General features: G+C 40.0%; 1 protein-coding gene across 3 annotated transcripts in view; it reads left to right on the plus strand.

Moving 5' to 3' along the window:
* Positions 1 to 821: 821 nt before the first annotated feature.
* Astn1 (astrotactin 1) overlaps positions 822 to 14,484 on the plus strand; it is a 316,570-nt gene continuing 302,907 nt past the window's right edge. For 2 of the 3 annotated variants that reach the window (XM_031386411.1, XM_031386430.1), the window contains exon 1: positions 822 to 1,697. In XM_031386411.1, the coding sequence (XP_031242271.1) occupies positions 1,415 to 1,697 (283 nt within the window). In that variant the 5' untranslated portion in view covers positions 822 to 1,414. The remainder of the gene's footprint in view (positions 1,698 to 14,484) is intronic. The other variant, XM_031386421.1, reaches the window with a different exon arrangement.

Genomic DNA, 14,484 nt, shown 5'->3' on the forward strand with positions numbered 1-14,484 from the left:
AAATATCAGATCCAAGCATTCCCCGAATGTTGCTTTCCTTATATCGTCTATGGCATCCAGCATCTAAGGACATCAGCAGCACTAGCTGGAGCAGAGTTTCTATGAACTTTGGGTGGTGGTAGTGTTGTTCCTAAGAATACCTAGTAAGTAAAGGGGCTACGGATGCCATTCCTTTCTTGACAGAGTTTGGATTGACCATCACCAGCACCAGCACTTTTTTTTTTTATTACTTTCCCATGGACTTTGGTTGCTGAGAAACTTTAGTTCTCATGTATACTTTCTACTCTGTTCTATTTACTGAATTTTCTAAAATTAAATGCTTACGGTTTCTTTGAGCTACATCTGCTTTCCCTGTCAATCACAGAATCCCCATCATCTTTTACTGCTTATTGTACATAGCATTTGTGACAGAGATGAAATGAGGCATAAGTTGCAAGCGAAAGTTCTATTTTGCTTAACAGTATGAGTTACATCGACTTCCTTTTTTGTTGCTCGTCACTTTTGGATTGCTCTATTTATATCAATATTGCAAATATTATCTTTAATTATTCTATAGAAACCATACTGGATCAAAATGTATACGTGTGCATTTATCTCAACACCTTCTTAATCCAACAGACAAATGCAATCCAACAGATAAATCCAATCCAACTAAGAAGTTGGGTTTTTTGAAGAGAAAGAAGAGGAGGAGGGGGAGGAGGAGGAGGAAGAGAAGGAGGAGGAAGAAAGAGGAGGAGGAGGAGGAGGAGGAAGAGGAGGAGGAAGAGGAGGAAGAAAGAGGAGGAGGAGGAGAGGAAGAACAAGAAGAAAAAGAACCAGAAGGACGAGGATAAGCCACACCCACAAACCCCCAAAACACTGGGCACTTTTTTTTTATTAGAAAGACACCCCCAACCCCCTACACCTGTTTTTGAAGATGAGCCCTTTAAGGTGTGTGCCAGTGTATGCCTTTTCCCAAGCCATTTGGATGATGCTGCGACAGGAGAGATTTTTGCATTACAAAGACGCAATTTTAAAAATGCAGAGCAGGTAGTTAATAACCAAGAGCCTGGGGGATGGAGAGGAGCAGAGAGGCAGGAGCATCATCAGCCAGCTGGGGGCTGACCTGATTCCCTATAATCCCCAGCTCTCTTCCTCTTTCCTCCCAACATCCTTCCTTTCCTTTTTCTCACCCCCCAACCCCCCTTTCCTTTCCCCAGATAAGCAGCTCCGGGAAACAAAGAGCCAGGCTCTCCAGACCTCAGCGCTGGAACCTAAGGCTCTCTGAGAAGCATCTCATTTCGGGGATCAGGGCTCTCGAGCTCCGTGTCCCCTCCCCAACCTCCCCCGCCTCCCTTGCTTGCTCGCTGCTCCCTCCCTGCTGGCTGCCTCCCCCACCATCGCAGCGCTGGGAGGAAGGCGGCCAGGGCTCAAGATGGCTTTAGCCGGGCTCTGCGCCCTGTTCGCCTGCTGCTGGGGGCCGGCTGCGGTGCTGGCCACAGCTGCCGGCGACGTGGATCCATCCAAGGAGCTGGAGTGCAAGCTTAAGAGCATCACTGTGTCGGCACTGCCCTTCCTGCGCGAGAACGACCTGAGCATCATGCACAGTCCCTCGGCCTCCGAACCCAAGCTTCTCTTCTCAGTGCGCAATGACTTCCCCGGAGAAATGGTCGTGGTGGACGACCTAGAGAACACGGAGCTACCCTACTTCGTGCTGGGTGAGTCTCGGGAAAGGTGGAAGAGGCCAGAGGAGGCGCTGGACAGGCGGTCCCCCACCCCGTTGGCCGGTTCAGCACATCCACTTGCTGTGGCCACTTCCCCTCCCCCACACTACCTCCCTGGATCCGCCCCACTCCTGGACCTTTCTTCACACCCACTTGCAGGCCAGCACTTGGGCCTCAGTGCGCCTGATGTCTCCCCAGATCCAATCTGGAGACCTGAACCTTCCCTCTTAGTTGCTTTGCCCCAAAGGAACAGGTTGCTAGAGTGTCTCTGAAACCTTCAGCCTTGAGCTGGGAGTTTTCATTCAGGAACACATCTGAACATCGTCAGTTTCCAGACCAACTCTCATAGGCCTCTCTCACTGCTTGCATGCCACATGCTTAGTAGCTCTTTGCTTCACATCCCTTGGGCACCCAAACCCAGCCACAGCCATGCCCAGGCTTAAGGAACAGGAGTTCTGTGGTCATCTTGCCAGCATGTGCATACTTCACTGCTAAGGCTGATCCTCACTCATCAGGGCTCAGACAGAGAGAGACCCTCCCTTCCAAACAAATTTCTTATGCGCCTGGAGTTTATCTTAGGAAGTTGTGCCTTCATGCCTAAATCTAACAACCTCTTTATTCGGGGGTGGGGGAGCCCACAGCTCCATGACATTTTTAAAGTGTCTCCTAAGGAAATGGCCCAACTGTGTGGCCCGATGATTACTATTGCTCCTCTCTGTTCTCCAAACTACCCTAAGTAGGCATAGCTATTCCTGAACACAAAATGACTTCTCTTTCCTTTTGTTTACATCTCTCTGATCCCTTTCTCCTAATTTTCTTAGGTCTCAAAATTCCTTCAGGCCCTGCATCTTATGTCCCTTTGACACTGCCCTTCTTGCTTTCATTACCAGCATCTTGCAGAGCATCACAGGCTCATGTGTGACTTAGGTAACACATCCCTCTGCTTCTCCATCTGAAGCTTTATGTCTCTCCATGCTGCCTGCCCCGACTGTGCACTCCATTTCTGCAGAGTACAGTTTACAAAGTCTTACAATATGCTTCACATATTCCAATGTTGTCCAGGAGAAGGGTTAAAGGTTACCCTAACTCAGAGAGAAAGAGAGAGAATATCAACCCAAGCAGGATACTATCATATATACTTGATGTCCTACAAACTCAGATTCACTTTGTAGGAACATGGTTCCCCATTAGCCACCTGTAGGTTGAAACCATAGGTGAAATTAGAACCTTTCTCCCTGCTCTTCTTTTACAAAGATTCATCTTTATACTGAGAGCAGAAAGAGTAGCCGAGTAAACCCTCCTTTCTGAGCCACAATGGAGAAGTAATTTTAAAAATTGCCTGGTCCTATGAAAAGTTCATTTACAGTTCCTGGTGTGCAACTCAGTTAAACCCAGTGAAGCCAACCTACACACTTAAATGGATTATTTTATTTATTTTTATTGCAGGAAAAATACCAATAACATAATAAAGACTGGGGGCTGCCTAGCAATAGGAGCAGTGGCTTTGCTATTCATTACAGCATACAATTTGTTGAGTTATTCCGTGGATACAAAGTTCTGTTGAAGTCATGCTGATGTGCAAATTCAATCTGTTCGTCGTGCCTTGGAAGAATGAATGTGGAGAATTATATGTTTCTAAGGAGGCTGTTTGGAGTTCTGCATGCAGTATTTACTGTGCATAAAGGTGGACATATGAGGGTGAAAAGGGGAGGTTGGGCTAGCAACCACTCAGAACTCCACTTCTCTTTTTGAAAAATTCCAAAACCAGGCCTTTATACTGTGATAGACCTATATGAGCTAGATGTCCAAAGCTTAGATGTTCAATAATTGGTTTTCTGCGCCTTTGTACAAAGCTGCCCACAGCAGCACCCTGTTGGGGTTGCTATGGTAACCTGCTGCACTAAGGCATTTACACAGAGGCACAAGCACTTTCACTTCAGGCCCAGAAAGTGCATGGTTGTTCTCCAACTTCCCTGGTACCAAAATACACTCAGAACCAGTGATTTGCTCCTGTCTGTCTGTCCCGTTTGGCCTGGAATTTCAAAGGAGCAGCATCTAAGTGAGCAGAGAGGGAGAGGAGTCCAAGTTCATAGAAGACAGACTGAAGAATACTTGTTCTTAAAGTTAACATGTGGGCCTGAGTGCTGCAACTCAAGATTCATAGTGAGGGAAGTAATAATTTGTGTGTAGATCTTGTCTCACACTTCTCTGGCAGCAGACTTGCTTCCATTAAGTACTTATGGGAATTTATGCAGCTCATACAACTTAGTTCTCTTTGGGACTATCAGGACACAGAAGTTAACTACATCACCCCTGGCCCCACGTACCCTCTACTCATCAGGAACACAAAAGTGCTCATAAGAACTGTAATCATACCTAGTTGTGTTTGGATGTTAACAAGCTTATGAATGCCAAGGAAATAGATGCTCCTATGAGAAGAGCAGGCTCCATGGAGTAATGTGCTTAGCAGTGCTTTGACCAAAATTCAGGTCCTGTCACTCCTGAAAAAAATATGAGAATAAATGACAAAACAAGTGTTGGCTTTCTTTTGCTTTGAGGATTAAGTCCTATCATTTCAATGAATTAAACACACTTTTCCCTTTCCAGGCAAGGGTCTTTAACAAATGATCTTGCTGCCAACTTTTCAAGCCTCTCATCCTTTTAAGTCATGTACAGTTTTTGGGATCTTTTAAAGGCTCTGCACATACCTTCTTCTCCCTAGAGGGCTCTCTGTCTTTCCCTGCCCACAGGTGTCCTGTTGTATGAACATTGTACCCATATAACATTTCTGTGAAGCTTTCTCTAACCCCTTCACAGACCACTGTCACCTGGAACACTTTTGTAATTTTTTTTACAAAGAATAATACATATATATAATATATTCTATATATATAATATAGAATACTACATATATATAGTATTCTTTGTAAAATATATGTGTGTGTATAATGCATAAGTACACATACATATACATATATATGTGCTATATATGTGTGTATTATACATATATGTATGAATAAAGTAAAAGGTACGTCTGACTTGGCTTTGTCTAGAAGTGAAGGTCTTTGAGGTCATGTGGAAAGAAAACAGGATAGTGGTGACTATGAATACTTGGATATAGGAATGACCTGGTTATGTATAGAGATTACCCTGACTAGAGTAGAGCTTAGCTATGGGAATAGTGGGGCCTGCATGTGGATCTGGAGAGGAGAGAGTGCCTCTCCACAGGTCAGGACTGGAGGGCTGACCTGATCTGGAAAGGAGTGAGACTGGGCTCCAGAGGCTATCTCAACTACCAGCCCTGTCCATTTTACTTGTAAGATGTGGGAGTGTAGAAGGAGTCCTTGTCTCCTCTTCTTTGAGGTGCAAGTTGCAGACTGTTGCACAATGGTAAAGTGGCACTGTAAATCACATCTTCTTTGGCCGTACATAGTTTTGAATCGGAATATTTATATTCAGGTCCTGCCATCTCTAGCCTGCCTACCTTTCCACAAATATGAATTTTATTGTAGCGGATTGTCTTCTTTATGGTATTTATCAGACAACTCCAAGTCAGATAATCTAAACCCCTGCTCTCAGATGTGTTGTGAAGGGTCTTAAAGTATTGCAAAGCAACTATAATTTCTAACTAAAAATATTTGAGTACATAAGCTGTATTATCCTCTTGGGAGATTTTAAATGTTTACAGAGTAATATCTCAACTAAAAATTGTGTCTTGGCTTTCATAGAAGTAGGCATTCCTGCTTTGAGAGCATATTTGATCTTGGAATACAGTTAATGTGAAGAGGGGCATCCAGATTTTCACTGTTATGAAAAGATGTGCTCATTACTCCCAATGCTAGCTGAAGAGGGTGTTTTTCTGTTTCATACCAACTCTTGAGTCTTTGCATGTATAGACCTTAAAAACGAGACTGCTTGTCCTTGAGCCTTGCCATCTTGCATTAGCTATTGTGGATTTTATGGAAGAAAGCATGCCTAAGGCTAAATCAGCCTGTATTGGTATAGCAAGGATCCACATGCAAGATGCTTTTAAAGATGCCTGAGTAGTAGTGGTGCTTAAACAAACAGGCTATGAAGACAAATGTGGTGTTAACCTCCAATTTGCTGTCCATTCCAACAGTGGAGAAGAGTTAGGACCATTGGGATAAACAAAGTGTTCAGGGTCCCTTTGTTAATAATGGGTTGACTCGCCTCTCATTTAAACTTAGGTGAGTTAATATGACATTTAGACTTTTCTCTGTTTTTGCTATATGGCTCAATTTTTTTCAAAAAAAAAATCCTTTTATATAAATAAAGGATCCCCATGAATGACAAGGATAAAGAAAACACATTCATCTGACTTATACAGAGAAATCTTTTGTGTGCAAATGCTTCTAAAACAGCTTTGTCCACTGAGTCTTTCCTCACACAGGATTCAATGCAGAGGGTGAACTCCATCACGAAACACCTAAAAAGTTTGATTTGGTTATGAAGAATTGGAAAGGTTCTTATTTCTAGTCCTGTTCCTTTACTACTTGGAGGTAGTCTATGGCATCCACAGGCATGATAACTAAACCAGCTGATGATGACAATGTGTGAATATTCTGAGAAGTGCCCCCCTTGAAATGCAAACAGAATATGAAGGGGGGGAACCATGAGCCCATACAAAAACACCACCATGTTTAACCCATATGAAGCCTCTGGATTTTGTTATATGGCCTTGTGCTGCTTAGAATATACCGTCAGAGCCCAGTGAGCTTTCATGTAGTGAAGAACTGGTTTCAGATTTAACACTGGACAGCATTTTCTCCTTTGGTGGGCTTCAGACTACCAGGAAGCAATTGAAGCACTTCATTATCCCTAGCTTCTTTTCACACGTCTCTCCATCTTCCGTTGAAAGAGGAACTTGGGGATGTATTTCCTTATTTCCTTTACTTCTCCATACAGTGAACTGTTTAGATTACTAGTGAACAAGTTTATATGGAATTGCGGCCTCATCTGAGACACGGTGGAATGAATGAGAGCAATCTTAAGTTGGAGTTTTCAGCACTTGAACAACACATACAAGCAGATCGCACTAATTTATGGTATTGAGAGGGTTATTATTTACTGTTTCTCCACAGAAATGTAGTTTTTTTTTACATCAAAGGAGTTTTGAATGCAGGAATGATGAATTTTTATGATGCTTCAAGTGTTTTTTCAAAATCTGCTGATACAGCTTAAATTCAAGACATTGGAGCTTATGAAAGAAAAATAAATACAAGCTTAATTTCTTTATTCTTCTTTGGAGGGAAATTGAGATCTTGTTTTATAGAGCAAAGACATATACATGCATATGCATGCATGCGTATGTATATGTATGCACACACATGCTTCCTTTATCAATTTTCTTCTTTTATTCCTCCCTCTCTTCCCTCCTTTTGAATATGATTAAAATTAAACTACTAGGACTTTCTCAGATAACTGTCAGTTTATGAGAACAAAGCTTGGTACATTTTTAGCAGAGATATACCAAATCTTCATTTTTTTCACTTTTATACCACATTCAAATAGCTGCCCACAGATTACAGCAAGGTAACTTTAGTGGCTATTCCTGGTTGTCAACTTGACTGTATCTGGAATGAACTACAATCCAGAATTAGAAGGCTCACCTGTGACCCTAATCTGGAGGCTGAGAGATACAAGTTTCTGACCTGAATCTTGGCATGCAGATCTTGAGGCATATGCCTCAAGTTGACAACCAGGAATAACCACTCCAGTAACCATCCAGAACACCAGCCTATGACAGTTTCTAATGCATTACAATGACATCTCTCACCATATTACTTCTATTACAAATACGATGTAGTTTAAAATTTTTATAAGAAGATCAAAACATCTTCATGAGGATTCTTTTCACAAAACACCCTTCATACAAATTAGATTATTGTTGGTGGAAATCTGGATTGATACCACAACTTTTGTAAAAGCGGGCTTGAAAATGGGACCCAAAGATCAAACACTTTCACTTCTAGCTACATATTGCACAACACAAGTCTTTAGTGTATACCAGCAATATTTCTAGCAATGCTCTTGATAATAGCAAAACCTACAAGCTCCATTAGTTAAAGACAGAAAGTAAGTACGTTGACATAGTCATGATATGTCATCATGTATGATGGAGTCATCTTGTGTGAGGACAGGTACAGAGTGGTCAAATATTTATGCAAAGCAAGGATACAAAAGACAAACTTAGCAGAATCATCACTAATAAAAGGTCCTAGTGGGAAAGGGAGGAATAAAAGGAATTTTGAAGATGATGACAGATTTTTTTGTTTGTGTGTTTGAAAACATGCTTCATCATTTAGAACATAGATACATGACCACTCAGGCTCTCTTCCTGTTATCCTTTTACATTAGCCTGATGTCATTATCACAGATAAAGAACCAGCTTTTGGCTTTCTCTGCTCAGGGTCCCCAAGCACGATCCTGCTTTCCATTTACTTGTCCCTTTTCCTTAGGCTTCACTTGCCAATGACAGGTTCTCAGACTTGTCATTAAGAACGACCTTGATGGTTTGAAGGATAGTGGTCACTCATTTGTAGAATGTTCTTCCATTGGGAATCCTTTGATCTTTTCCCAGTAATTAGAAGAGATGTGGGGTTTGAGGGAGAAGGCATATTCTGTCATTTTTATGATATGATATCAGCATGGCTGATCACAGGTACTGTTGATCTTGTCTACCTAGTGAGGCTGTGCTGTGAGGTCTCCTCTGTAGAGGTTCACTTTTCTCCCCATTCTGTACTCAACTCTAGCACAATACAGACCATACAAAACTACTTATTTTATAGGCTTAGTGTCTGCATTAATTATTTAATTAGAATCATCTTATATGAGAGAATTGTATTTTCTGTTTGTTTATCCATTCATAGCAAATGGGCTCATAAATACTTATCTTACACACTAGGAAGTGCTTATTTTATATTTGGGGGTTTAATTCAATACTATTCTATTGATTTTATTGCTCAAATTGTTTGTTCTAGCTTTTTCTATCGGGAACTCTTTCAGTAGACTTCTGTGTATTGCACATGCCTTTGTTAGTGTGGATTTTGGTTTTGAACACTTCTTACTTTTAATCAATGTCTATGTTTATCTCAGATATCCTCCCCACACACCTGAAATAGTTCTATCTCTCAGGAACCCTGATTCCCTTTTTGGAAAATGGTATTAAGAGCTAAGTTATAGGCACCAAGAATTATTTTATACACTGACTAGGTAACCCTTGTTTCCACCCTGTCATCTGGCACAACAAAGGAACAAACTGTGTAATGACTCATCCACACATGAATGCAGAGAGGATTTCTATAGGTAACATCTGTAGGCATATCAAGTTATGCATCAGCTCATACTGACAACTCTTAACTCTATTCTACTCTCTATATTATTAATGGATTCATGAGTCAGTCTACAGTTTCTTCCTGACTATCTTAGTTCTACAATGAGAAACCTGGTTCTGATCATCTGCCATCCAGTTATTTAAAATTTCAATTCCAGGATGCAGGTTGTGGTTATTGGAACTGCTTACCTACAATGATGAGCAATGAGAGAATAGTTTTCGGTATACTTTCTTTTGCTTTAGTTTTAGACACTACTCATTTCCAAACTTGCTTGGGTCAGCACGTACCCCTCATTCCCTTTAGTGAGACTATTCAGACACTTATAACAGAGTTAATGTTTTTGTCACATTCTGCAGCCTTTCTTAGGGTCCTTGAATCTCCTAAGTGATTTCTTTTATTTTAGTTTCCTGGCATTAGAGTTGGCTCTTGGCACTCTAAAGTTATATATGTTGATAAATGCTCATGTCTTGGTGCCTCTCATTTTTTCTTGTGTGATAATATATCCATGGTTATGGTATTATAAAGTAATTGGACTATCCTACAAATTACCTTAGCCTTCCTTTTTCTCATCCTTACTTCCTTATAACCCCAGACTCGGGGCAGAACTGAAATGTGTCTTTTCAGTTGAATCCAGATATATTTTTCTTCAGTGTCTTTCTTTGTCTCATAATTTTTCTTCACCTGTTCGGGAACTTATCTTGACTCCTAGAAGTGTTGATACATTTGACACACACATTTGTTATCTTGGCAGGATTCTTGGCCCTAATCCTGTGTGCTAACAGCGAACCTGTAATAGGATCATTTCCCAGTTTTCCAGGGAGCATTTGTGGGCCTTTGTTTGTTTGTTTGTTTGTTTGTTTGTTCATCTTTAATGATACCCATCCCCTTGATGTCTGCAGCAGCATCCGTTCTTGTAGATTTGTACTTAAACACGTTCATATTTGTCGGAAGTCCTAGTCAACATGCATCGAGTGTCTTCTGTTTTAGAAGAATCTCTTCAGTTTGTCAAAAAAGTTGTTCTGGCTGAAGGGCGCATACGAGTTTGGTGTACTTACTAGTCTTTGTGATTGTGCGTATTTATTGTGATCACAATGTAGAAATTTATGCTAAGAATATTCTTCAATTCGCAGCTTAGTTTTATCTCAAGTCTATGTAAGCCTCTCTCCTTCCAAGGCTTTATTCATTGATCTGGGAATCCATTTTATTTTATTTTTGTTCCTAATAACTTAAGAAAGCCTTCTTTCCTACCACTGTGAGGATTGGGCAGTTGAACTCAACAGCTCAGGGCTGGATGCAAGCACCTCTACCTACCAAGTCACTTTGCTGTCCCACAACTAGACTTTACATTTTTATTTATTTATGTATTTATTTATAAAATGAGACTCAGTTAATGTTGGATAACCTTAAACTTCTGATCCTCTTGTCTCTACCTCTTAAGCTGGGACTACAGGTGTGCTTGACCAATCCTCTTTTTCTTATTTACTCATTACCATATTTATTAAGATTTAATCATGTTATGATGCATGATTTGAGACCACTTTTATCTAACAATAATGTTACTGTTTATCCAATTTGGTAGTTTCTAATAACACGTGCCCCTTCAGCACTTCAAGTATAGTTAGTGCAATGACAAAATGACTAAATTTTAATTTTTAACTTTAAGTTAGTAAGCTCTGATGTACATAGTGCTCAGACATACATAGCCTACCATATGTAGTAGTGCATATAAGGAACTTTGGCACCATAGTTCAAAGGAATTCAACTGCTGTAGAACACCCCATTGTGAATATTGACCATATTCTATCAGCTTCCTGGATGGCTGACACACAGGTTATTTCTTACTGCCTACCACTGGATACAGTGTGGTGCTTATCGTGGTGTGTATTTTCTTAGGTACTTTGGGAGAAATTCATATTCCAGGAAGAGAATTTCAGATCATAAGGATGATAAATACGTAACAAGATTGTCAGTTTGCACTTGAATGGGTACACCAGTCTAGATTCTTATCAGCAATATATGAAGGTTTCTATATCTCCACACTTTGTAGTTGTTAGTACATAGCTGTGTAGTTTTTGTCTGTCCACTGGACTAACATCCCATTGCTAGCCAGTTTTGTATGTTACAAGTACTCAGATACGTGGTAGGTTATCCTTTTGTCTATAATGTCAATTATAAGCATTTTACATAAAGTTGTGGTTTTTTTTCCCCCTTGATTGTATTTGTTTTGTTTGTTTCTGTGGTGATCTCATATAACCTAGGTTGGCCTTTACTTCCCCAGTTCTGGACTGAAAACTGTGTGTCATCATGGAAGACCTTGTTTGTTCATTTTGTTGCTAGGTTTTGGAAAGATTTGAAATTTATAAAATTAAAAGCATTTTTTTTTAAGATTCTACCATTTTTTGAAGTTTAGCTGAGAATATTTTCTATATGCTAAGATTATAAACTGATTCATGTTTTCTTTTAAATCTTATTGTTTATCTTCTACATTTAAATGTTCAATATATCTTGAACTTATTTGGTATGTGGTATCCCTTGTCCAGATATGATATGTGAAGTAATACACTAGCTATTTCTATAGTTACTCAGATTTCTGTACCATTCATTAAATAGCCACAGGTTTCCCCTAATTTTAGATATCACCTTTACTATATATGCATTTGATAATTTTTAGATCTGATTCTGAAATTAGGTTAAGTTGAATAAAAGTTAACATATTAAAGAATAATTGAGTTTTTCCTTCACAAAGACTATTTATATAATTAGATTATTTTTCAGTATTTAAAGAACCAATGATAGGATTGTCATCTATGATGGTTTGTATATGCTTGGCCCTGGGAGTGGCACTATTAGGAGGTGTGGTTTTGTTGGGGTAGGTGTATCCTTGTTGGAGTGTGTCACTGAGGACATGGGCTTTAAGACCCTCACCCTAGCTGCCTGGAAACCAGTCTTCTCCTGTTTGCTCTTGGAACAAGATGTAGAGCTCTCAACTCCTCCTGCACCAGGCCTGACTGGATGGTGCAATGCTCCCACCTTGATGATAATGGACTGAAACTCTGAACCTGTAAGCCAGCCCCATTTAAATGTTGTCTTTTATAAGAGTTGCCTTGGTCATGGTATCTCTTCGTAGCAGTAAAACCCTAATAGATTGTCCTTGGATTTATTTGAAAAATAAATTATATACATAGATTTTCTCATTTTGAACTGCTTTTGCATCTGTGAAACGGTCTTTGTCTGGTAATAATTAATTGTTCTTTGAATATGAAATTGGATTTTGTTTAATGATATTTTATGAAGAGTATATTGCATCACTATTTCTAAGTGAGGCGATTCTTAGGTTTTCTGACTGTGTAACCTTTGTCAGAATTTAGTATCAGTTTTACATTTGCTCCATAAAAGTAATTGCTTCTTTTTTCTAGAACAATTTAAACAGCATTGAAATGATCTATGATGTTTAAATCATTGCCTGGAGATGGGAAGATTATAATGACCAAGTTGTGAATTAGTGACTTTGTTAGTGAGATCATGAACATGTAAGTAGTAGGTAAAAGTCAAAGGATGCTGAGATATATGAGTGGGTCATAGGACTTCTTGGTTTGGGTGAGAAATAATGAGCTATAGCTTAAGGAACAAGTAATAGAAAGGGTAATTTTAAAAAGTAGGTCAAAGGATGTAAATAATAAATAAATAAGTAATATTTTGGTGCCATGTGTAAAAATGAGAACACGTAGTTGAAGGGACATGAGATTAAGCGTGTACATCCTAGTAGCACCTGGTGAAGCTGGTTTTTCATACTGCAGGTATGATTGACAGACACATCATCTAGCTTCCTTGAGACTCTGTTTCCACTGTAACCTGTATGTACAGGGCATCTTCTGGTTCCCTGAAAGTGTGCATGCTGTGGTGCTGACTGGATTTGAGTCTCCCTGCTTTCCCTTGGAGAGATACCTTTTCTCTGCATATAAATTCCCTCAGACTCAGTTTTTAGCCTATCGTTTTCTCTTCCCCTTTCTCTGCCTTACTCTTTTTGTGTGTGTGTCCCCCTTTTTGTCCTTTCTAGTATTTCCTGGGTGACTAATATGGTGAATCTTGAATTTTAAATTGCCCTAGAAAGTTAATACAGCACACCTGCATATGTGTGTGAGTGTATTTTCAGAGCTCATGGAATCATGAATCTTGAGGGCTAGGACCTAATCAATGGTTTACTTCTCTGATGGGCTCAAAATTTAGGTAGATTATTGGGAGATGGTGAAACTGTTAAAAGTGTGGTCTGGTTGGAAGAAGTTGATTGGTAGAAGTGTGCCTTTGAAAGCTACATTTGGTCCATTACTCCTTCTTATTATTTATTCATCTTTGCTCCCTGGTCCACACAAGGTGAAAAGCTTTTCATCTACCATACCTTTCCTCTGTGATGTTTTTGTCTTGACATGGTCCTAAAACAATGAAGTGGCCCTGATCCTGTACCTCTGAAAGTGTGGTTGAAATAAGTCCCATTGCAATTTGTTTCATGCAAATATTTGTCACAGGACCAAAGGTGTGACTAGCACAGTGGTTCTTTTATTTTAGTCTTGCAAAGGGGCATAATCTGATGGCGTTTCATGCCCAAGTGTGAGATGTGTCTCCTCTACACACTCTCAGACATTTCCCAAGCTTATGGATGGATGGTTGTTACCATCTTTGCCATGCCATTGCAGATTCTATTGCATGAATTCGCAGCATCAGGGCCATATATGGACTCCAGAGTTCACTGAATATAAAACACATATGTAAATATAAATCCTAGATATGGAGATACTTCTTAAGTGAGGTTTTTAAATGGACACTATAGGTTAGCTTTCTGGGGGAAAAGAGGCTGTGTAAAAGCAACTAAATGGAGAAAAGCTTATGCCTCCCTCAGGTGGGAATCTGAGGGTCAGTGGTGAAGTTTGGCAGCTTTTCCTGCTTTATTCAATTGTTTAGAAGCCTACGATCCTTCTCTCTCATTCTTCTGCTATCCTTAAAGCCATTTTCCTCCTCTCTGGCAAAGCAGCTCACAAGGATGCAAAAACTTGCTAGCAGGGGAAGGGCAGATACTCAGAATAAGAATTTTTTAATTTGAGGAAAGGAGAAAATGCCACATGCATTTTTATTATTTATTTATTTATTTATTTATTTGGCTTTTCGAGACAGGCTTCCTCTGTGTGTAGCTCTGGCTGTCTTAGAACTCACTCTGCAGAACAGGCTGGTCTCAAACTCAGAAACTTACTTGCCTCTGCCTCCCAAGTGCTGGGATTAAAGGTGTATGCCATCACTGCCCAGCTGCCACATGCATTCTTTATACTGCCATATCATACCTGGAAATGCAATGCCAGCTAGGAGGCCACATACTAGATTTAATTCAAGAAAGTGAAAAGTATATACACACACACACACACACACACACACACACA

This window comes from Mastomys coucha, unplaced genomic scaffold, assembly GCF_008632895.1.
Source record: "Mastomys coucha isolate ucsf_1 unplaced genomic scaffold, UCSF_Mcou_1 pScaffold1, whole genome shotgun sequence".
NCBI classification, from domain to species: domain Eukaryota; kingdom Metazoa; phylum Chordata; class Mammalia; order Rodentia; family Muridae; genus Mastomys; species Mastomys coucha.